This window comes from Xiphophorus couchianus, chromosome 9 (assembly GCF_001444195.1).
Source record: "Xiphophorus couchianus chromosome 9, X_couchianus-1.0, whole genome shotgun sequence".
NCBI classification, from domain to species: domain Eukaryota; kingdom Metazoa; phylum Chordata; class Actinopteri; order Cyprinodontiformes; family Poeciliidae; genus Xiphophorus; species Xiphophorus couchianus.
This window is the reverse complement of record NC_040236.1, coordinates 6,003,622-6,027,421: the sequence shown is the minus strand read 5'-3', so window position 1 is coordinate 6,027,421 and position 23,800 is coordinate 6,003,622. Positions and strand designations below refer to the sequence as shown.

The window sequence follows — 23,800 nt, the reverse complement described above, 5'->3', positions numbered from 1 at the left end:
TTATTTAGACTTAACATTTTGTTTAATTTTGCAACAATTCTCAGTCATACAAGCAGGATTTTGGTATTCTTGCACAATTAGAACATAATTACTGATGCATTAGCAATGCATGTAGTTCGTTCTTTCATCTCAACAGGGTTCTCATAACTATTGCTAAATACTTTACTGAGAAGATTTTTTATGGACATTTAAGTGCAAAACTATGTTTAAATATATTTGTATATTTTTAATTGCATATTTTCCACCTCCACGTCTCTGAATGCAACTGTGCTCAGAAGCAATAATTTTGCTTGAAAACTGCATTTGAACTGTGAAAACATAAATCAAGTATTTCACATTATCAGAAAAAAATATTCAATGTAAAACATGCTTTAATCAAAGAATTAGTGAAATGCATCATGTTACAATAATGCCTAATAACTCAGGTTAATACCATCCTACTTTTTAGTAACAGTTCTTTATACCAGTTTCAAGTAATTCCATCAAAATATAAAACGTGTAACATGGGAAATTAAACAAAGATGAATCCAGATAATCAGAGCAGGGGACTGCGTAAACCAAGATTGTGTCTTCTAGCACCAGGACAGGAGTTAGCAGTTGGGGCTGATCTGGGAGTGGCAGGCTCAAACACAATTCTGCCAAGAAGGCCTTTTGGGTTGGAGACAGTGATGTCTGAGCCTTGCGTGACAGGGTGCACATGCTCATGGTGGTGCAGGTGTGTGTGGTTGTGGTGATGTTGCTCTGGGTGCCCACTAACCGCTTTAGCATGAGCCTGCTCCTCCACAGTGGCAGCCTACAGAAAGAAGAATAAAAGAATAATGGTTTCACAATTGAACATCTACAAATATCAAAGACAAGTAAATAATAGACTTCCTCCTTTCTGGGGTTTGAACATTTTATTAAAATTTTCTTATTCATGGTGGTTTAGGAGTGCAGGGTGGGGGCAAGATCTCATCTCTTTCTTTTAAGTAGTAGCAGAGACACTTCAGCATGTTGTAAACTTTTGGAAGTTTACAAAATGCTAGGGAAAGTTTTTGAATCATTTTTTTATTCGGTAGCTAATATTTTTGTTGTCCATAATAATAATCAAAGAAAATACCTGTGGTTCATAGATTTCACATTTCACCTCAACAGATTCTGCTTTCTGAAAGGAGCTGGCGTCTTTTCCAACAGGGTTCATGTTTTTAAACGCCTCCTCGTGAGTCATGTGTGAACCAATACAGAACCCCCTGTGCTAAAAGAGAAGTTAAGAATAGTTAGTATGTTATTTTTTTATTAATCAATTGTCTATATTCACATATTCTTGCAAAATTACACCATAAGGTAAATGTACACTACATCCAATTTTTTGAATTTTTTTCCTCCTGACTCTGATTTGTTGTTTTGACCAAGCTGTATATTTCTGAAGGCAGAGGAGCTTGATTTTTTTCACAATTACCTGTCTTAAACTCACGTAAGGAAATCAACATGAAACTAAAAATATATATTTTTTCAGATTAGACTAAAGAAGATCAGAAGGTTTGGCATGTTAGAAGAAAAATACAAAGAAATAATTCAGGTCTTTCAATGGTGTAAGAACATGCTTTTTGCGAGCCTGATGTTTCTGTTTAAAATATTATTTTTCTCAAGAGTATTGGGGTTTTATTGTCTGTAATTCATAATACTAAAAATGAACAGAAATAATGTGTTACAGAGAAAACACAACACATGATGTGGATCCCAGGAAGAAGTCTTCTGCGGTAGAGACTAATGGGGATCCTTAAATAAATAAATAAACAAACAAATAGAACAAAAACAGACTACGAAAATAAAACAAGAAGCAGAACTTGAAGTCAAACAACCTAATGAACAGAACAAAACCAACAAAATTAAACTTTTTTTTTAAACTCATGACAAAATGAGGGATGACTAAAGACTTTTCTAGCTGCCACATGTCTGTCTAGGATTGTGAACAGACTCTCTGAAATTAAGATTTTGAAATTTGGAAATGATTAAAACAGCTAAATTGCAATGTTTACATCTGTTACTCACAGCAAACTGACAGTTCATTGCAGTGCAGTGGGTCAGCTCACTGAAATCAGTTTCTTTTGAACACTCTGTTTCCAGAACAGTGAACTCTACAAAGTAAGACGGTCCAACAACCCACTGGCAAAACACACAAAAGCATAGCACATACAGTATTAAATTGACATTCATACTATCTTTCCTGACACAATCATATAAAATTTTAAAATTGGGGAATCAATTTTACAATTATATTTTATTGTTTGGCCTCCCAAAATACATTGAATTTTGAGGTTGAAACAATATATGATGCAAGAAGTTTTAAGGATAAGAATATTTCTCAAAGAAACTTGTCCTGGATCTGAAGTTTGATTTATTTGTAAGTTTGGTAAGGTCCATGCACTTGTTTTTACCTGTAAGCTGGCTTTTGTAATATTTTCTAGAGTGAAGTAGTTGACAAGATGACTTTCCTTATTAAACTTCTGTAAAGCGAGCTTGGCTGTCTCCTTGATTACTGGTTCATTCAAATTGTCAGCCATAGGGCAATCCGGACACACATGCACAACAGCAGTAGCTGCAACTAAACAGGGATTAAAGGTGCAAAGTCAAAGAAACATAGCAAAAGAAACCAAATGCACCACAGTGATAGGAACTCAAGTCTGAAAGGTTAATTTGATTTCTCATCTGTGGAACACAAAACATGAATAAACTCAACACAAGAAAAAAGAAAGCTAAAACCTAAAATATTAATTACCACAATCCTGCATTGCAGATTAATTTTTATGATCAAGTTCCTGGAGCAGAAAATACAGTAAATTTTTCCCACAATATAATTATGTTTCAATTGTCTCACAAAAAGTTGGAAAATGGCCTTGGTATTTTAGTACAAAAGGCCTAATTACCAGTTGTGATTTCAAGTAGCTGCGACAGACTGGCGACCTGTCCAGGGTGTACCCCGCCTCTCGCCCGGAACGTAGCTGGTGATAGGCACCAGCAACCCTCCCGACCCCATTAGGGACATGGGTGAACAGAAAATGGATGGATGGATGGATGGATGGATTTCAAGTAGTTCTTACTTGAAAACACTTTCTTACTGAGGTGATCAGCAAAGCTAAAATCATCAGTTGTCTATTCAGTCCAACTCAAAAGTGCAAATTGTATTTTAAGTTACTTGCTCAATCATCTCACAAGGATCACATCAGGAGCAATCATTTAGAGCAGAGTTGCAATCAATCTGAAAAAAAAATTGATGCTCAGAACTAACTGATGTGTTTGTTTTAAACCAGGGGACTTGAACCTATTTCTCAAGATCTACTGTCCTGCAGGTTTTAGACTGAATAAGAATTCTTATTTTTAAGGGGATCTTCTTTTAATTTCTCTCAAAGGTTTGTATATATTAAAGTTTTTCTTAAACTTTCTTTCTGGGGTTTATTTTCTAAGCCAGGGAAATTCTACTCCAGTCTCCAAGGGCCTGTGTCCTGCAACTTTTAGATGTGTCCATTGTTCAACAGAGCTGGGTCAAAGTGGTAGTTCTGTTGAACATTTGAACAGTTGTGATGGTTTCTTGGAAACAACTTTGTTGTCTTTCAGCAAATTTACTACTAATTTGATGTTTAATAATGGCTATGATCCATCTGCACCAAAAATCTTTTGCTTTTGATATGATGCAATCTACTTTGTGAATTAAAACTTTATTGTGATTGTTTTTTAACAGCTCATCACAACCTTTAACTTGAAATGACTCAATAGGTCAGTCTAGGAAAAACGTTGTTTTTCAATTTTGCAACTGAAGAGGCCCACTGATAACGGCTGTTTGCTATGTCTGGAAATCTGATTGCATCAGTAAAAGTTCACAAAGACAAGATATAAAGACTTTTTTTCAGTTTTAGCAACCTAGAGCAGATGTTCAGTCTGGAGTTGAAAAAAGTAGAAATTCTTCTGTTTTGGTTGTTTATAATATTCTGAAATACTTCATTACAATATATATATATATAATTTGCATTAACTGCGTATTCAGGAAAAACAAACAAACAAACAAATCAGTTTCAATATGATTACAACGAAATGTTTGCAGAAACATGTTTCTGTCAAGATTTGTATCATTGTGTGTTGTTCATTTTTGGAACCACTAGATGGCGCCAGGAAGCGTGGACGGGACCTATGCAGGTGTGCTTTTATTATCACTAACCAACTGCTGTATATGAAGAGCTGGCTGCCAGCCCTCCTTTGACTTAATAAAAATAAAGCCCAGTTGATTTAGTTAGAGGTGACATTGATATTTAGTTTTGTTGTGTACCATCACACAAAGGAGTAAAAGGCAATGAAAAGGTAGACAAATTAGCTAAAAGGGCTTTAGAGAGCATAATAACTATTACATTTCCTTTTTTGGGAACGGGGAAGGCAAATTAATTAAGAGTAAATAAATAGAAATATGGCAAAAAAGGTGGAATGAAGAAAAGAAAGGAAGGTGTTTAAACAAAAGCCAACGTAAGTTAAAAAATATTAATGAGGGGAAGGGAAGATATAATGAAATTAAGATTAGGTCATACCTGTTAAATGTCATTTTATGTGTTACTGGTAAGAAAAGTGAAAAATGTGAAGGATGTGGAGAAAAAGAAAATGTAGAATGTGTATTGATGAATTGTAAAATATGAGACTGAAAGAGAGAAACTGATAAAAATAGAATTTAATAAATATAAGGTAGCAATGCTTCACAATCGATGGCAGTATTCACCTGAAAGTTGCTTGTGATTAGCCATAACAGAAAAGGAGAAGAAGAAGCCTCTGATGCCTGAGTGTTATTCTTCATGATAAACCAAACCCTCTGTTTACTTGCTTGTTTGAACCTTTTCAGGATTGCTGTGCTCATTTGGTCACTCCATCTGAAGTATTCTGGATTCCCTTGTTCAAGACCTCATCTGCACCATAAATGTCGGAACCCATCTCTGTATCTGGCAGCTTTTACTCACCATCATTCTCCTGTGTTCTTAACCTGTCTATCTTTCCACTATCACTGCTTTCTGTCTTGTCATCTGTCTGGCTCAAGAGTCATCTGTCACTGTCAATACACAAGGAAAAACAACACTCACTTGTCCCTGGCGGCTCCACCTACAATGAGTCAAAGTAAGCTTGTTTCATATTTTATAGTGCATCTCTAGTCAATTCTGATCTAACCTCTCATGTCTCAACAGTGTTCTTGTTGTCAACTTCCAGTTCCTTCCAGAACAGCCTTCATGACTAAGATTCGTTATTAATATTCTTGCAATAAAATTTTTAGATTTTACTTGTCTCCTGCGTGTCTGTGCATATGGGTCAGAAGATTACATACTAACATGACAATTATGACATGACATGATATATTTACTAGAATTTGGGATAATTTAAAATATTCTGAAATACTCCATTACAACATTTAAAAAAATGCAAATGTAAAAACTGCAATTCAGAGTTTAAATGTTTTGTGCACAAAACAGTTTTAATCATGCTGCTTGGGTAAACTGGACCAGCTCGAAGCACAAAGCAACAAACTAAGCAAACTATCTGTTGTGAAAATTATCAGGCAGATGCAACTATTTATTTAAACCCTTGAGAGACACTGGATTTTTTTTTCATTTCAACTCTCTGACACACATGATTTAAAAAATCTAAGTCTAAGTTTTGTCAGCGAGCTTAGTTTAAAAAGACATTTAGGTACAGTCAGCTGTACTGTTGGCGTTTTTACCAATGACCCATTTACAGATTCTGATCTTTTGTTCAGAAGCAAATGGCACAAATTAAAAGAAGTTTAATTTTGTACACTTTGTCTTTATTAAATGGTCAAAATAGGTGGCATTTCACAAGTTGGGTATTCAACAATAACCAGGAAAAGTAGTTGTTACAATACTAAGACAATTAGTATATGAATTCTCGCAGAAGTTTTGCTCTCGTTCAAGAGCAGTTAAGTTTCATCATGCAGCAGGCTTGAACAAGGGATCCTCTGTAAAGAGTTTGTTCACTAAACTGGCTCCTGGTGGTGGATTGGCACACTCTGCTGAGCGAGAGGTAGGGAAAGGCAGGATGGTTGGTTCAGTCTGTCCCGGAATACTGGGGTCAGGTCTGAGGGGCAGAGTGACTCCAGCTTTAGGCCCACCTGCGGGAACGTCAGGGAAAGAAGGCAGGATCATTGGTTGGTCAATGGCAGGCAGAGTCCTTATCAAGCCCTCTGGTTCATCGTGTGGTTCGGCCTCATGTTCATGCAAGTGATGATGGTGGTGATGTTCATGCTCATGCAGGTGAGCATGCTTGTGGTCATGGTCCAAAGCAAGCTCATGGTCATGCTCATGGGTGTGTGTGCCCTCAGGATGGCTGTAGTTATGGTGCTGATTGGGAAAGCCACCAGTGTGGTTTCGTGCCTTGGCATGATAGGCATGAACATGATCATGATCGCTGTCAAGTCCATGGTCATGTGAGTGGGCATGCCCATGCCTGTAGGCACTGCCTGGATTATGATCATGGGTGTGGTGATGTTTGCTGTCATCAGGATGTGGGACATCATGGTGAGAGTGATCCTTGGTGTGGTCATGGATGTGATCGTGTTCACTTAAACGTAAATGACCTATGCCATGTTCATGGCCCCGCCCTTGTCCACGGCCATGACCGTGTCCGCGTTCCCCACCTTGACCATGGTCATGGCCCTGACCATGTTCGTGGCTCCCGCCATGATGACTTTGTCCACGGCCCCCGCCCTGACCGTGCTCGTGGCTCCCGCCCTGACCGTGTCTATGCCCATGTCCATGTGAGTGACCTTTGCCATGCTCTTTGTCATGGTCATGGCCTTTTTCATGTGGATGTGTGTGTGTGTCATTGTGGGGGTGGTCAGTTGCATCACCCAGTAGATGTTGTTTTTTTTCTCTGTCAGCAGCCTGTGAAAAATCAAGAAAATAAAGATTTGCATCATGTGGAATATTAGAGCAACACATTCGAAGCTGGTATAAAAATGACACCAGTAAAAGCCCGTTTAAAATACAGAAACTGTAGGTTACCTCTTGCTCATAGATTTCACATTCTACACTAATGTCTTCTTTATCACCTGGGATTTTCATGAGAGATGCCTTACAGAAGCCCTTGTGCTGAGAACAGAAGCATATTTTAAATGTAGCATTCCACTCCATTCAGGTCACATAGTGAAAGCACATGTAAAAGGACCAATACAGATTTATAACCACATAAATTTTAAGGAAAATATTTTGATATGACTCACTGAGAATTCACATGTCATGATAGGACACTTTTCACCTGCTGGTGGCTGTTTATACTTTCCGCATTCAGTCTCTTGAATAGTGTATTCCACATTGTAATACATGTCCATTGCCATCTGGAGACAAATGTAAGAAAAGAGAAAAGGTTTGTGTTTAAAAGAGGATACAGCAATAGAAAATATATATAATCAGGAGATTCTCGTAGACTGTTCAATTGATGTAACTTGTCAAATTTTCAACTAAAGGCATTTTTTACCTTGCTTTAACTAGAATACACAATAAGATGGGATAAAATAGTATACAATGCGATGTTTGTTTGGTATTACTGTATTTTAATTTTTTTTACTTACGCCGGCAGAAGCGCGTAAGATTTTGAGCAGAGCAAAATGATTGTTCAGTCCACTTTCATTGTTGAACTTCTCCAGTGATTGAGACACAGCCTTCTGAACCTGTTCATTGCCAAAGTCGATGAAAGTTGAACAGTCGGGGCAAATCTCTGTCACCCTGGCTGAAGGAACTGAGTAAATATAAAACGTCCTTTTAGTGATTGGATATTGTAATAATGTGTTGCATTTGCTAACCTCGCAAAGTTCACTTTTATAAAAAATCTTAACTTTTGGCACAAAACCACACACACACAAAAATATTATTATTTTCTTTTTCATACCTGGCCTAATAACACAGTCGTATTTGTAGAGACGAACCACTCTGTGTGGCTTATTGATGTAGATGGCAGCCTTGCATTGTCCATACACCTGCAAAAACACAGTAATGTAGATATATACAAGTATATATGTTTGGATTTTTTTCCCCAAACAATTTTTTTCTGTATTCTAATGGAGTAAGAGTAGAGTCAAAGTAGAAAACAAAAAATATCGTGTGAAGTTTTGTTTTAAATCCTCAATTATTAGGTTGTTTGACAAACAACTTTAAAATTAGAACCATGGTGTCATAACTGTTTTTATTTTTGCTTGAGGCATGCATTTTCATCTTCAACAGCAGTGCTGTTACTTTAAAGATGGATAGTGGAAGGAGTCGTTGTGCAGGAATTGCCTTCATTTGTTTCCAAAGTGGGAATTTGGGTCTCAGAAGGATGTCAAACCTAACTTCATCTAGATGCAACTTGCATGGTAAATCCATGTTGTTCATTTCTTGGGAATTAGTTAGATGTGTTACTTTAAATACTGTAGCAGAACAATACAAAATATTGATTGAGAAGTTCTGTATATACATCTGAATTAATGGGGTATAAACTAGCTGAAGTGCAACAAAATAGTTTTCTACTGTGGCTATGATATAAGAAACAGCCGCTTTTCTTTCTTTATCTGCAAATCTACCAGGTTGTATCTGATGAAACCCAGCACACATAGTGTTAGATTAGATTTTTAAAATATGGATTTGGAAATGCTTATGTTTTACTTCCCCTCAGGCAGAGAAATAAAGATTATTAATTTTTATGCCTGTTCTGCCTATGTACTTTATAATAATTCACTGAACTGCCATTAAGTTGCATCCGTTGCATCTTAAACAGATGACATGAAAGGAGCCTGCTTCTGCTGACACCAAAAGTTAGCTATGAATGAATATGTGATAAAGAACAAGTTGCAGGACAGAATTTACTTGTGTGTTTATGTGTTAAGAGTGAAGATTCGAGTTCTAACCGGCATCTCAGTTTCGGGACGAGCCTCGCATTTCTTCCAGTCCCTCCTACTGAGAACACTGCAGTTGGTCTCCACTACATCCAGATTCAGATAATAAACTACTCCGTTTTCTCCCTGTAACACACAAATAACAATTATTATGTCTGATTTCTACACAGCGTTAAAATGAATATATATAGCACTAATAATGTGTGATTTGTCATATCTCCTAAGTTTTATCTTTCAATCAATGTAAAAAAAAAAGAAAGAAACTCATAGAGTGCTTTATATCTTAGACCAAAAAATACTCATCAGTGGGGCTCAGTTGGTTTTACTTACATGTCTATCCAGGTGGACATTGGAAAGCCGGTGCAGGCTGAAGACGTAGCCATCCACTCGATCAAGGTTGATCTTGCTGAGAGCTAAATGAGCAGCACTCACAACTGATGGATCTTCACAGGAACCTGCCTGGATGCCACCCTGCTCAACAGGCGCGCTGTAGACGCTCCCCACTACCAGCAGGAACAGGACACAGGTCTTCATCACAAAGCCCTGCCTTGACTCTATCTCTGTCAAACTTACTATGCCTCTTTCTCACACACCAACCAAACAGAAGAGAGGTGCCAGGAGAGAGGAAAATGATGACCCTTTATATTCTTGCTCTGACTATCATACCCACTAGAGTCAACACAACCCTCGGCCTCTGTTTCATTCCTAAACAGATTGTCACATCTAAGACTTTGCTCCTGTCTCTCAACCAACCAATCAGCTACAGTACAGACTTGCACAATGGAGTTTATCAGCCCTCTCTCCTCTTTAGGATCAATATGGTCGGAAGGTTGGGAGACCTTTGGTTGATTGGTAGAAGTCACATGATCTCCTCTTGGCACTAACATTTAGTTTACTCAAAGGCAAGGCTGATCCTAAAGGTCTAAAAATTTACATGTGCAGAAAGTCTTTAAAGCTTTAGTCAAAATTCAAAGAGAAGCAAACTGAAGTCTATGAAAGTGATTATTGGTAGTCAGTAGGAACAGGAGACCATTTTGGTTCAGCACATTATCAAATTTTGACTTATTCCTTGCTGATTATCATCTGAATTTGGAAAACAAGTTTATAATTATTTTCAGACTTTACAGAGATATCGTTGACCTTTGTCCAAATAAATAAACAAGACAGAAAACCACCTATTAGAAAGTCAATATTTTTGTGCTAAAGTACACCCATGTAGCAAATTGGTCACAAAGACCTGTTTATGTACATTTTTGAATGGCTCAATTTTGACTGAATGACTGGTAAACATAAACCTCTGAAAACAAATAGCCTATGTGCATTCTACCATCATCTAAATGACAGAATAGTAGAACATCCTTATGGCACTATACTTTTTTATCTGTTCACAAAATTGTATTAGATATGTTTATTGAGTCAAAATTTTTCAGTGGATAAATGCTGAAGATATAATTTCTCTTTATTCATTTAGCAAATCTGCCATTTAAATCGGAGCAAAGATTTAGAAGGTGCAAATTTCTGTTATCAATAAAATTTTCAATCAAATTTTATTTGTATAGCACATTTCAGCAGCAAGGCATTTCAAAGTGCTTTGCATTATATCAAACACAGAAACACAATGCAACATAGAATCAACAATCAAAACACGACATTAAGTCAGGTTCCATCAATAAATTTGTAATTGATTACATTTCAAATACAATCCTAAACAGATGGGTTTTTAGTCGAGTTTGTATCCATCGAAGGTTTACCTGTTACACTCCTACTGTGTTATATGGAACAAAATACCTATTGCTATTTTTATTCCCACTCACGCTCACAATCACACAGTTTAAAACGATGTAAACAGCATTTTAAAGGCTCCTGGCACAAGGCTCCGTACAGCTATCACGGAATTTCGAGCAGGGACTCTGCCATCCCTCATGGATTTTTGTGCAATTCTATGGTACCTGTTAGTGTCTAGAATTTACAGGGTTTGTGTTACGTGCAGTGACCCTCAGTCACTTGCCGTTTTTCTTGCGGCACCAGGCTCCGTACAGGTCTCACGGAAATGACAAGCTATATACAGTGCACGCATAAAGTATGCGCAGTGCTTAAATTTTTTGACATTTTATTTTACAGCTTTTCCAAATTGTAATAAATCAATATTTTTCATCTAACTTCTGACACACACAAATACTCCATTATGACAATGTGGAAAAAAGCTTTTGAGATTTTTGCTAATTTATTAAAAATAGAAAATTAAGAAATCAAATCTAAGTAAGTATTCCCAACTGTTGACAAGGAGATCAAAATTTAGCTTCCACTGATCATCCTTGAGGTGTTTCTATAGCTTACATCAAGACCACTTGTGGTAATTTCAGTTGATTAGACTTGATTTGCAAAGGCTCACACCTATCTATAGAAGGTCCGACAGTAGAGAGTGCATGTCAGGCTGCAAACATCAGGCATGAAATCCAAAATTGTGTATAGAGCTCCAAAACAGGATTCTATTGAGGCACAAATGTGGGACAAGAGGTGAACTCTTCAGTGTGAATGACAGACATCGTGTTTGAAGGAAACAAGGCACGACTCATCACCAGACGAAATACCATCCCTGCACTGAAGCATGGCAATGACCCAAATCACAGGGGCCACTCAAAGGAGTGGCTTCAGAATTACCTGGATTGGCCAAGTAGGAATCCAGATTGGAATCCGATTGAACATTTCTGGACAGATCTGGCTGTGTACAGATGTCTACATGGAACCTGATGGAGAAGTACTGAAAAGAAAAATAGGTCAAATTGTCTTAGGTGAGCTAAGTTTGTAGCATAATATTCAAAATGACTGGAGGCTGTAATTGCTGCCAAATGTGGATCAGAAAAGTATTGAGTAAAGGCTGTAAATACTTATGCAAATGTGAGTTGGTGTTTTTATATTTGTAATAAATAAGCAAAGATCTATAACTGTTTCCCACATTGTCATAAAGGGGTATTTGTGTGTAGCATTTTGAGGAAAGATTAATTTATGCAATTTGGAAAGGCTGTAAAATAACCAAATGTGGGAAAAGAGAAGTGCTGTGAATACTTCCTGAATGTGCTGTAGAAGCTCAAATACAATTGGAAAAAGAAAAATCAACATGCCCTTTTATAACTGTGAAGGCATTGAGTGCCTGAAGCTTAGAACCAATGTCCATAGTCAAAGACCAGGTTTCATTCTCTGTAAATGTTTCCCACATTTTCTGCAGCCGTCTCCAGTCTTTTTTATGTTTCAGTGTTTTTGCTCTCAGATTAATGTTCAGTGGAAAAGATGCAAAATAAAACTCCTGCAGAATATTTTCATTCATCTTATACAAATATTCTAACCTATTCTATTAGCTTGTTTTTAGTAATTTCTGTTTATGCACACACAAAAACAGATTTTTGTTGCTCAATAACTCAAATAAAGAAAAAAAAAGCATATCAACTTTGCTAACCTAATCTGTAAAAATGTTGCTGTTTGTACGTGACTGAAATCACAAACCTTGAGATAAAACCTGTTCAGAGTTAGAATTGCTCAATGGCCAGACTTTGCTCTTTTCACTGATCATTGTGTTTTTCCTCTCTCTGCCATAGTTCCATTGCTTAATTTAAGTACTGTAAGTCTGCGGTTGTTTGTCTGTTTGCTCTGTTTCCATCATTCCCACCAACTTCATCCTGGGTCTGAGCAAAAACACAGCTTCATAAAAGAGCTGGAGGTCATTTGCATCATGTGTTAGTATCCTTCCTTAATCCTGCTTCAAGTCCATTCAGAACCAAATTAGCACAAGGCAGTGTTTCAACATTTTAAAGTATTCTGAACAAAATAAATAAATAAAATTTTCTTTCCTATTCCTCTTGTCATGTAATGTTGGTCATTGGACTGCAAACACCATAAACATGTATCAGCTTAACTAATATTACTTGCCCTCTGCTTTTATTTATTCTAAATCCAACTCAAAAAATGTACAACATAGATCACCTTGTTCCTTCCTTCTGTCCATTCATCCATCTGTCCATCCATCCTTCCATCCATATGTGGATGGATAGATAATTTTGTGAAACTTGTTTCAGAACAGTATTATATCTTGGCATTTCCATGGTATACATACATAATTGTATAAACAGATGATTAAGGCACCTTGTCCAAACATCCATTGCCTGCTGTAGTATCATAAAGATACAAAAGCAACTATTTTGCTTTCCTTGCTTTGTTAACTTCCCACTGAATGGCTTTCAGAACTTCCTCCACATAAGCTATCTGAAACTTACAAAACAATGACATCATCTGTTTTTGCCAAATAGCTTAAAAATGTAGTAGTCATAGTAAACATCCCAATTTAACAAAACTACTGTGAAAATCTAAGGGTTTTTGTCATATCATAGGGATATAACTTTAGTTTCAAAAAGACTTATTTCAAACACAAGATGGTGCTGGAGTCTAAGTCCCTGTGAGACATGCATTCAACATGTTGCTGACAGATTTAAATCAGTGTTGGAGTGAAAAATGATACACTTGTTAAGGTCTACAGTTAAAACACACTGAGCAATATTCACTCCAGAAAAAAGACAAATAACAGTTTCTGTTCTACTCATCAACTTTACTAGAGAGACCAATGGTCATCTTAGGAGAAAAACACAGACGGAGCCCAAATTTTCCCCGCTGAAAATGGTGATTAGAATCGTTTGAGTCTACTCCAGTCAGCATATGTTCAACATTTCAAGCATTCAAAATAGAGGCAGCATCGGTGGTCAGGGGCGATTTGCAAAAAAGGTCTGTATGTGTTGAAACCAGAAATAATGATGAGCTCAGGGGCAGATGAAGAACAACTGTGGCTCTTGGCACAAAGTCGTGACTGTGAAACAGTTTAACTCATCTGAGTTTCAGCTCTTGCTGCTTGCTGCTCACACAGGGAGTATATAATAATCCCCTCACTGTGCCCAAGACCTGGACAGTTTTCAGGCACATTCTGTGCAGTTTATACATCACACATTTGGTTTTCATTGCTTTGTATTCAATTTAAAAGCTAAAAACCCTTTCAACTAATATGAGTGGTAATATGAGAGAGAACACATACATATAGGGGATTGTTCCTTAACCCACAGGTCAGATATTTAAATAAAGACTGATTTCTGCCTTTTTATAATGAGACCTCCAAAAATATTTACAGTATTGCTGATTGTGAAATGACGGCATGGCAATCTGAGAACTTCAATCACTCCAGCAAGACTCCTTATAAAGACATTGTGATGCTATCTCAGAACCTTTAGGCTCCAATTCTTGCCCACATGCCACAAAGTCTATCTGAGAGATTGTTCTTGGAAAAGAAATAATCAAATTATATCACTGAGGCATTTAAAAATAAGTAAATATATTTTAGAAACTAGTGGTTTAGTCTGTGTTCCATTCTATATCAAAAAGAAAGCTTCTTGTTTGTTTCTATTTTCAGAGAAACAAAGAACAGAGTCTCACAACAGATGGTACTATTCCTCTAGGGGCTTGATCAGCAATGAGTCAATCAGTCCCGGGTCAGAATAGCTGACAAAAACTCATTTTTGCATGTTTGCTCATTCCAGATATAAATGTAAGCTGTTTATTTGGTTTATTTAGAATCCAACAATACAAATAGAGCAAATGTGATTGGATTTTTTTTCTTTGTAATGCTGCAATACTTCTACTCTTTCTAAGATTGTTCCCATGAAAAGCCTTGGTACCAAGCTGATTAAGATCACATTTGTCTGACAGATTCTGATCTGCTCACATTATATATATATATATATATATATATATATATATATATATATATATATATAATTTTCATAACAACTGAAGTTAACATACTGTAGTTATGCTTCATTATTCTATAAAATGACACTATGTGCTCAGTTAATAGTTAACATATAACTTAAACACTCTTTTCAGTTGCAATACAAATTTAAACATATATCTACTGCTTAGACTTTAGAGCACAATATTTTTTTGAAATAGCTAATGTAATATGTTGGGTAGGTACAAATAAGAATTTCTAGTTGAGCAACTATGCTGACGATATTTTGAACAATTCTTATCTTTATACTAAACTCTACATTTTGGGCACAGTTAAGAAAACTTCAAAGGGTCAGAAGATACAGCTAAAGATATGCAATACAAGTATTATATATCATGGCACACATTTATTTGAAGAAAGTCCATTGGGTCACAAAAACAGCTAAAATTGAAGAACCATGAGGTGCAGGATTACATGACATCTCTTTTGATTACTATTGCTCCTTCATAATGTCCCTTTGGGATCTGGTGTGCTTTGTGCTGGTGGACGCAGTCTGTTCCCCAAAGGAGACATAGCACCGGTCATTGAATGTTCTCTCTATGTCACTAAAATATCACTGAGTCCCACACAGTTCTTATGAATGTTATATAAAATATCTAGGCTCAAACAGAATTTATCCATGTGAGTGTAATTAATTTCATTAGCCCGGTGACGCACTGTAACCGTAGCCCTGAGCATAATCTGGTTATCTCCCATGTGACTTTAAAAGAAGAAAAACTTCCATAAACAGTGTATAGTGTGCAGTCTACATGTGCTTCAGATCATTTCCACATGTGCTAATTAACTGAAGCGATGTTTACTACTAGCAGTTGCTTACCATAAATATACAGGTTAGTAGTAAATAAAAAAGGTAAAGCAACATTTAGTCTCGAAGTAAAACGTGTTATTTAAAAACAAAAATGTTTTTTTATTTAATACCCCTGTAATATTGTGTATCTTTCTTGTGTTTTTAATTATGTTTATCTAAACATAGCTGTGGGAAAATAACTACCCATTTCCCTTTTTGTGCACCTAAATTGTAGCATGTATAATGCTACTAATCCAGGAGCCACAAGTTTTTTGGTTGTGTTTAAAATTTCAAACTTGCTAAACTTTTTGTTTATTTGAATTGCATTTTAGGAAAGAACTGTTTCATACATATGAAACAGTTCATGAACAGTTGAGTCAACAGTTGAATCTAAAATGATTGATTTCTTAAAAGAAACATGTCTTTTTTTAGTTCATACTCATGAGATGTACATCACAACTCTCACTTGCATTTTATTAAGCTAGTTAAAGTATTTATTTTATCATCTGAACTGTTTTGCAGTGGTATTCACCTGAGCTCCTCTGAGCACCTTTAAAGATTTTGGAGGAATCCATGTGTTGATGGAAAAAAGGGAAGTAGACTTTGTTCTATGGGGTTTAACGTAGATTAAACAAAGAAACTGAAATATTTTAAAAATATTTAGTCACATTTGATGCTGTTTACACAATTATGTTTTTGTATATTGTCTGTTAAGATTATTGTAGGGCTTTTTCTTTCAATTCACAATTATGCATTATTTTATGTAGCTCTAATTCATAAAATTCCCATATATTACACTAACATATATAACACGAAAGACAGTTAATAGGATTTGTTTGTGAATCATTTTTACTAACAACCCAATATTTTGTTCATTTTAAAATGTTTAAAATTACTTTTTCTGCATCAAAGTTTTGTGTTTCAAATTAAGTATATACTGTTATACAAAATGTTCTCATCCAGGTCATTAAATGGAGATATTTAACAAGTGTTCGGAGGAAAATGGGTTGAAATAGGTTTTTTCCATTACAACAAAAGAGAGCCAACATCATCACTGTGGCTTAATGTTACAAATTACACACCTCATGACAGGCTAATGGGGGACTTTGTGTGGCTATTTAGTTGATTGCAAATGGACAGACACACACACACAGCAGCACCTTACCTTCAGGAACAGCAGAGAAGATGCTTAAATGGCATTTCCCTGTGAAAGATATATCCCAAAACAAAAATGCATTGGATTTTTCAAAAATTAGCACTTATTAATAATCATAACTTCAATAAAAATTTTAAATATGTAATTTTTCTTAGATTTACAATAAGTCAATGTTGTTTGTGACAGTTTCAAAATTAGGTTTCTGTCACTGAAATTACCAAGCTATTCCCTGACGTCAAAGTTACTATGATTCAAAATCTTAACATTAGCTGTGAGTTACTCCCCTCACTGATCCTTCCTGTCCCAACATGTTGCTTGTCTTTAACCCGGAGATTGATCTTGTGCTGGTTTGTCTCTCTTTAGCCTGAAGACTTTTGAGACAACACAACCACTTTACCAGACTCATAAATAAAGAAAACTCTATTTTTTGGTGTTCGTTGATTTGTCTCTTTGCATGCCAACTGTTTGCTTTTAAATATTTCCAGAAGTGTTCCCAGTCCTCTTATGTTGTTTACACCACAATATTGTGTTTGTTTCCAATAAAAATGTTTGTGCGAGATAATAAAATAAGAAATATTTGTAAAATAGTCTGGCCTCTTACCCCAAGAAAAACGTTTTGTTTCAGTTTTCTGGTTTTTATTATGATTCAATCATAAACTCTTTTTGCAATGTGATGAGTAGTAGCTTTTGTTAAATCATGAATGTTTGCTTCTGAAATATTCCTAATTTTGTGGAAGCTCTTTTTATCTCTGTTCTGGTACAGAGCCTTCGCACTGGTTTTAAAATGTAATAGATTTAGTTGTTTGTTATTATTACCACCCATTTTCCCTATCAACAAAATATTTTTGACACCCATTACAAAACAAATTCCTCCAGTAATATCTTATCAAACAAAGAAACTATATTGCAGATAGCTTAGAAATAGCTTTGTTCACAAGGGTTTGACAATAAAAAAGCCACATTAAAAATATGAAAGCTTGCAGACTTGTCCCCATATGATTCATATATGAATTCATCACCATATATCTTGTAAACAATGTGCATATGGTTTTGGGAACGAGATAAAATTCTCTTTGTGGTACTTAGTCTCTTTACAAACACAAGCAATTACACATAAGGCTTTCAGGAAATTTTGAGGCTTTTAAACACATTTTTATCCCCAGCAACATGTACTTAAACACCAATTACGGTTGCTCACTAACACTTTGACTCATTCATCATCGCACTGTCACCACGTGAGATCAAAGCTGTGAATGCAGGCCATTCCAGTAGCAGCATTTTTTGATAACTGAACCTACATGCTGTTCCTCACGTAGCCTCATCAGAGCTTATTATGGACGGACATGAATGACTTACTGACAGGGCCAGTAAATAATCACCGTAGTCGCCCTGTATGCAAGCACAGTGAGTTCAATGCCACAGGTCATTTAGCCGAGCCTGGAAAACTGTACCCCGTTGTTTGTGTTCGATATGCCTCTCACAGCTGAAAGGACAGAATGTACCTTTCTAATCAGCAGCTGTGTTTCTCTTTTCTCAAAAAAAGAGAAAATCCTTCCAACTGTGTCTTGATATGTCCTGTAGCCCCACCCACATGTACAGTATGTGAAAGTACAGTGCAGTGAAACTACTCCTAAAAGTAATTCTTTGCACCAGAAAGCGCCTGTGCTTAGGGCATCAAAATGACTAGCAATGACCCTGTTAGTACAGGTTACATGCTAAAATAAAAATAAAAAAAATAAAAATAAAACCTAGATATTAGAGAGTAGCATATTGTACCAATATGCTGGAAGTGCCCTGCACATCAGGGGTTAATGCACAAAGGTATCTGCAAGGGATAAATGTTAGCATACCTGAGTTTCAAAGTGGATTAGAGTTTAAAACTAGATTCAAAGGCAGAACTGCTCCTAAAGTCGTGGCTCATTGCATTGATACACTCTGTTCACATGTAAATAAGGCACCTTTTAGATGAAAAACTGACTATATTTATTTCAACTACCGACAGCATTTTATCATTCTTGCAGATGGGAGCTGTTTACATAATTCAAGTTGCAAAAAAAAACAAAAAAAAACTTTATTGTCAACATTTTTGATAAATTTTAATTCCCTTTCTTGCTCCTTGTTAGCAATTGATGTTTGCAACTTTTTCACACTCTCTGATAAAAAGCCGAACAACAACAACAAAAAAATCTTTAGATTATTTTGTAAACCAAACACCAGGACTCCCCTATCTTCAACTAACAATGTCACCTTTTCCATGGACTTGCTTCCTGGAAGTTTTTTTTTTCTGTGTGTTGACGGAGCTCTTTTCCTATTTTTGTTTTAGCAGTACCACAACTTGGCAAGATTAGATGTTAGGTTGCCTAAGGCTATCTCAGTTTTGCAGCATTTGTATCCTGTCAGAACTCTGCAGTCTTTACATGTCTCTCTTGTTTGATCATTTTGGCCATGTGCTCCTTTTAGTATGGCCTTTTTTCTTTTCTTGAGATTGGAATAAACAGGTTCATCTGTTTACAATGCAGTGTTTTTCTGCGTGTTTTCAGCAATGTGAAAAATTTAGTTCTAACTTGTTTCATCTGACAGTTCAGACAAAGGCAACAACAAAAAATAATCCTGTGGCCATGTCATTCCTTTTACTTCCTTTTAAATATGTAAAATAGGAAGATGTAAAATTCCATGACGTCAAGATGGATGTATTATGAGAGAGGATAATAAAGTGCTTCATGCTCTGACGCACCTTTCAACTGTGTCATAGGTGGGAGGATGTACAGCTCTCTCAACATTTATTACTTCCTTTCCTAAAATTATGTGTAAAAAGTCTTAAACTACATTCATCCTTTATTGCAGTAGCATAATCTCATACTGTTCAGTAGGTAAAGAAAAAATTGTTGTATGAAATAACTGAAATATTGTCAGTCTATAAGCACAAGTTCTTAGAATTCATACTGCCATGTGTAATAGTATAGAAGAAGAAATACAATTGTTCCGCAGTGCAGAAATTTCATGGTAACAGCAACACCTGTGATGAGACAGACTATGGCAGAATGTTTAGAAAAACTTCTGAAGATAGCTAACTGGAGACCTGATGGACACAGTGTAGAAGCTGAAGAGGAACAGTGCAGGCATAATTACCTTCATGGCCCCCATACTGCAGACTAGCTTGTCTGAAACACAGACTTGTGTCCTCACATACTGTGGGTAGTTAGTGGGGCAGGCCAGGATCCACTGGGTGGTAGTCCACTGCTGACATCTCCAGCTTGTCTCTCAGACTGTGGGTGCTGTGCAGGGCTGGACAGGACTGCAACCAAAAAATGGTCCTGGCATTTTGGCCATGGTGGTCCACCATAATTATTTACATGACATGCAAAGGTACATGACATACCAGAGCATATGTTTTGTTTCAGCCTACAAGGAGGAGAGAAACCATATTAAAAACTTGATACATTCTCTCACCACACTTTTCATCTTGGGTCACAATTCTCATCTTGAAATGGATGTCAAAGAAACTGTGCTAGAGATCTCTTTTCAATGTTATTTGAAATAACTGAATGGGCATAAATGGCATATAAATACATTAGCCCCCTCAGCAATAAAATGTCTTAAATATTGCTCTTGCTCCAACTTTAATTGCCTAAAATTTAGTATCATGGCCAATATGGACAGAATAGCTTCATTGATTTCCTTTGCTGCCATTGCCAAACTACAACCATATAGGCAGACTAAAATTATAAACACAGAAAGTTGACTACATTGTTCACAACTTCTCCTCCAAATTCAGTCTGAAAATTGAGCACAATGGGAGAAATCCAGATGGAGTAATGAAGAGAGATGAGAATCAAGCAGAAATGCATAAGGCAGCAGTGTCCAGGTTGGACACCAGACTAGGGAAATGAAGTGATAGAGAATGGAAGCGACTTTTAAGAGTGTGATCATTCTCTAAATGTTAAAAAAATAATAATAATATTTTTTTTAAATCAGTATTTTAAATTCAATGTATCTAAGCTGGAATTTTAACATTACACTGGAACTTGTGGCGGTGTTTCTTTTATTTCCTCATTAATTCTCAGTGTTTGTCTGGTCCTCACTATTATCCTTTCATACCCATTCTCTGCAAAACTGATGACAATAACATAGTATACAAGAGAACTCTATCATGGCGCCATGCAGGAGCAGTTGAATTGAAGAGAGGCGTGCAAAAGATAATTTATTGAAACAGAGCGACTTTACCAAAGCCATCCCTTGTCACCTGATGTTGTCTATGATAATCTATGACCAGTGAATGAAGCTACAATAATTGCTTTTGACCTTTGGCACCATTTAATATAATACTAGATGAAATGAGACCCTGCAGCCTCCATCCATTAAACACACTGTACTTAAACTGATACCTAACTATTACCAAAAAGAAGTTCATTGTTCAGTGACAATAATTACTCTGAGTTAATTTGTTTTGCTCAATATATAAAATCCTGGAATGGTTCAACAGAGATACTTTGCTTTGGATACACAACCTACTGCAAATCTCTTCAAAGTCACATTTTCGAGTATTGGGAAATATGTAGTGATTTACAAAATACCGGTAATGATTTTGTGCCCCAATTTTTGTACCACTAAACAATATTAAAGTTGATCCATAATTAAACAATATCTATGTGGAAAATGTATATTTCCCTTTTTTAAAGATTGTTTTGTAAGAATTCATCCAGGGTTCAGAGATAGATTAAAAAGATTTTTGTCAAAGAAGTTTACCTCTTTAGCCTTTGCACGTTTTGTCCAGGTACATGCATGTAATTGTATTTTATTCAGATTCACAAAATCTAATAAGTAGTCAAGGTTATTTGAATAACAAATTTCAGCAATTTAGGCAGGTCTTCACACTATGAAAAGATAATACAGAAAACACCCCTGCTGTTCCATGAGCAGAGCAGTGAAGGCTGCCATGAGCCGTCCTAAGCACTGCAGTCAGTCTGACACAGTCATCCATCGTGTAGCCTACTGTCGCCAGAGAAGAGACCCATTCCACTCCATGTCAATATTGAAAATGAATCGCTTAATTGCAAAGCTGTGTAATGCTATCGATCAATACTCATCAAGGTCATGCTATTTCAACTCCTGACTCTCCACAGGGTGGACAGGGCTGTATGCCTGAGTGAGATGAATGCTGGACTATGACAAAGTTGTTTCAAGCTGTTGGGCTGCAATCAATAGGGGAATTCAGCTGGTTAGCATTATTCTGCATAGCTCAAGTCTATGGGCTAGCAGCCACAGTCACAACAAACACATCATCAGAATACATATAAGAGGCTGCATGGAGGTTTAGTTAGAAGCGTTATTGCCTTGCAGTTGTGTTTGAGTCTCAACCTGGAGTCTTTCTGCATGGAATTGTTCTCCATATACATGTGTGGGTTCTCTCTGGTTTTCTCCCAAAGTCCAAAAATATAACTGTGTTACAGTGAAGAGATAATAGAATTATCCTTGGGTATGAAGGTGTGGTCATGTATGGTTGTTTGATGTGTGTGTCTCTGTTGCTCTTTATTGGACTGGCAACCTTTCCAGGGTGTACCCTGCCCTCAGTGACAGCTAGAGAAATGCACCAGATAAGCACCAGATAACTTGCAAGGATAAGCAATTGTAGACAATGGATAGATGAATAGGATAACTGTGGGGGTAAATATTAGGGAGCTATAGTCTCATTGTTTAAGTCTCAGTTTTTTCCACATATTCAATATATTTTACTTGGGTTACATTTGCTACAGAAATATAACGGTCAAATATGGAGTTATTTAATTACTTTAAAAAGTAATCTGTGGAAGACGACTTATGCGTTGTACTTAGGGATATGACATAAAAAACAAAAACAAAAGAAAAAAAGAAGAATGCACACTTTATGGTTATGGTTACAGACAAGAGTCAAAAGTCATTTGATCAATGAATATCTATTCTATCAACCTGACAAAACTATCCTGTTGTACAGCACCTGAGAACAGAGTCTCTTTTTTAACAAATAAAACCTCTCACTGGTTTTCAATTTATTTCTCATTTCAAACAAGTAAAATAAGTACTTTTTGGCATTGGGTTTTTTTCTTTTGGTATCAAACCCACACTTTACCAAACCGAGTTATGTACCAAATGTTGAGTATTTATTTACCAAACCAAATTATTTATTTAGTATTTATTTTATATCCAAAAATTATTAACAAAGGAAGCTTAAAATCCTGTTCAAGTTCAAAATTATCTGTTATAATTGTTTTGTTATACAATGCTAATCCATCAAAACTGAATGATAATCCTTATACAAATACAAATATAACTGTTTGCAAATTGTATAATCTGGAACATTATGGTTACTTATGCTTCATTTCCATTTTTTGTTGACAAAAATTCCCAAATTGGATGTTTTTCCCAATTACTTTTCTGTTACACCTGCATGATTGTGTGTGACTTTGTAAGAACCACAACCACACAGAGGCATCATTGTCTGCCTGCTGCGACTGCCTGGCATCTGGGGCTCTAATTACATCCTGCTGTCTGGATCAGTGCTGGTCAGCTGCAGGGGGCTGTGAGGGAGAATTCATAAGCAGCTCTGTTTTGGTAGAAACTAAGCAAACCTCCATTATGTGGGCCCTGCACATATATCTTGAATATCTAACCAAAAGACTGTGAAAAAGACAAAGTGGGTTGTAGACTGTCTCATACAAAAACACACACAATTCATCTAAACCTTGAAAGGCTTGAAACAGTAAAAACTCTTTTGTAGACTTGCTCTAAAGCTGGTGATATGTTGTACATTGTTACAGAACAAAGAGAGATTATAAGAAATACCAAATAAGAAAGAAAAATTGAGAACATGCTTTTAGTTTGCTTCATGGGTCATAATAATCTCTGTCCAGGGTGTGCTGACACCCTGCCAGAGGGTCATTTATGTCCATACAAGCTTTTATTTCTTCTTTCCATTATCAGATAATTGGGATAGAGTGACCAAAACAAATTGGTCACTCTATCCCAATTTGTTTGGCTTGGGAATGATGCTAATTTAGTATCTGAAATGTGTTGTCTAACTCAGGGGTACTATTGATTTCAATGTAGATGCTTGTACAATCAGAAAAAAAACTGCACAAGTTTGATGGAAGATGTACGTTAAGAAAA

General features: G+C 36.2%; 2 protein-coding genes across 3 annotated transcripts; both read right to left on the bottom strand.

The window, feature by feature from the left end:
- Positions 1 to 353: 353 nt before the first annotated feature.
- Positions 354 to 2,764, bottom strand: LOC114151553 (fetuin-B-like). Its single transcript, XM_028028829.1, has 4 exons — positions 2,418 to 2,764; positions 2,032 to 2,145; positions 1,100 to 1,234; positions 354 to 793 (listed from the first exon to the last, which is right to left on the bottom strand). The coding sequence occupies exons 1-4, from the start codon at positions 2,541 to 2,543 to the stop codon at positions 536 to 538; spliced, it is 633 nt and encodes a 210-aa protein (XP_027884630.1). The 5' UTR covers positions 2,544 to 2,764; the 3' UTR covers positions 354 to 535.
- Positions 2,765 to 5,787: 3,023 nt separating this feature from the next.
- fetub (fetuin B) lies at positions 5,788 to 9,566 on the bottom strand. Of its 2 annotated transcripts, XM_028028828.1 has the most exons (8): positions 9,221 to 9,566; positions 8,903 to 9,016; positions 7,909 to 7,996; positions 7,592 to 7,758; positions 7,244 to 7,357; positions 7,026 to 7,112; positions 6,828 to 6,905; positions 5,788 to 6,797 (listed from the first exon to the last, which is right to left on the bottom strand). In XM_028028828.1, the coding sequence occupies exons 1-8, from the start codon at positions 9,422 to 9,424 to the stop codon at positions 5,952 to 5,954; spliced, it is 1,698 nt and encodes a 565-aa protein (XP_027884629.1). In that variant the 5' UTR covers positions 9,425 to 9,566; the 3' UTR covers positions 5,788 to 5,951. The 2 variants fall into 2 exon arrangements, with proteins under 2 accessions (XP_027884629.1, XP_027884628.1); XM_028028827.1 differs by having other exon boundaries at positions 5,788 to 6,905.
- Positions 9,567 to 23,800: the final 14,234 nt, after the last annotated feature.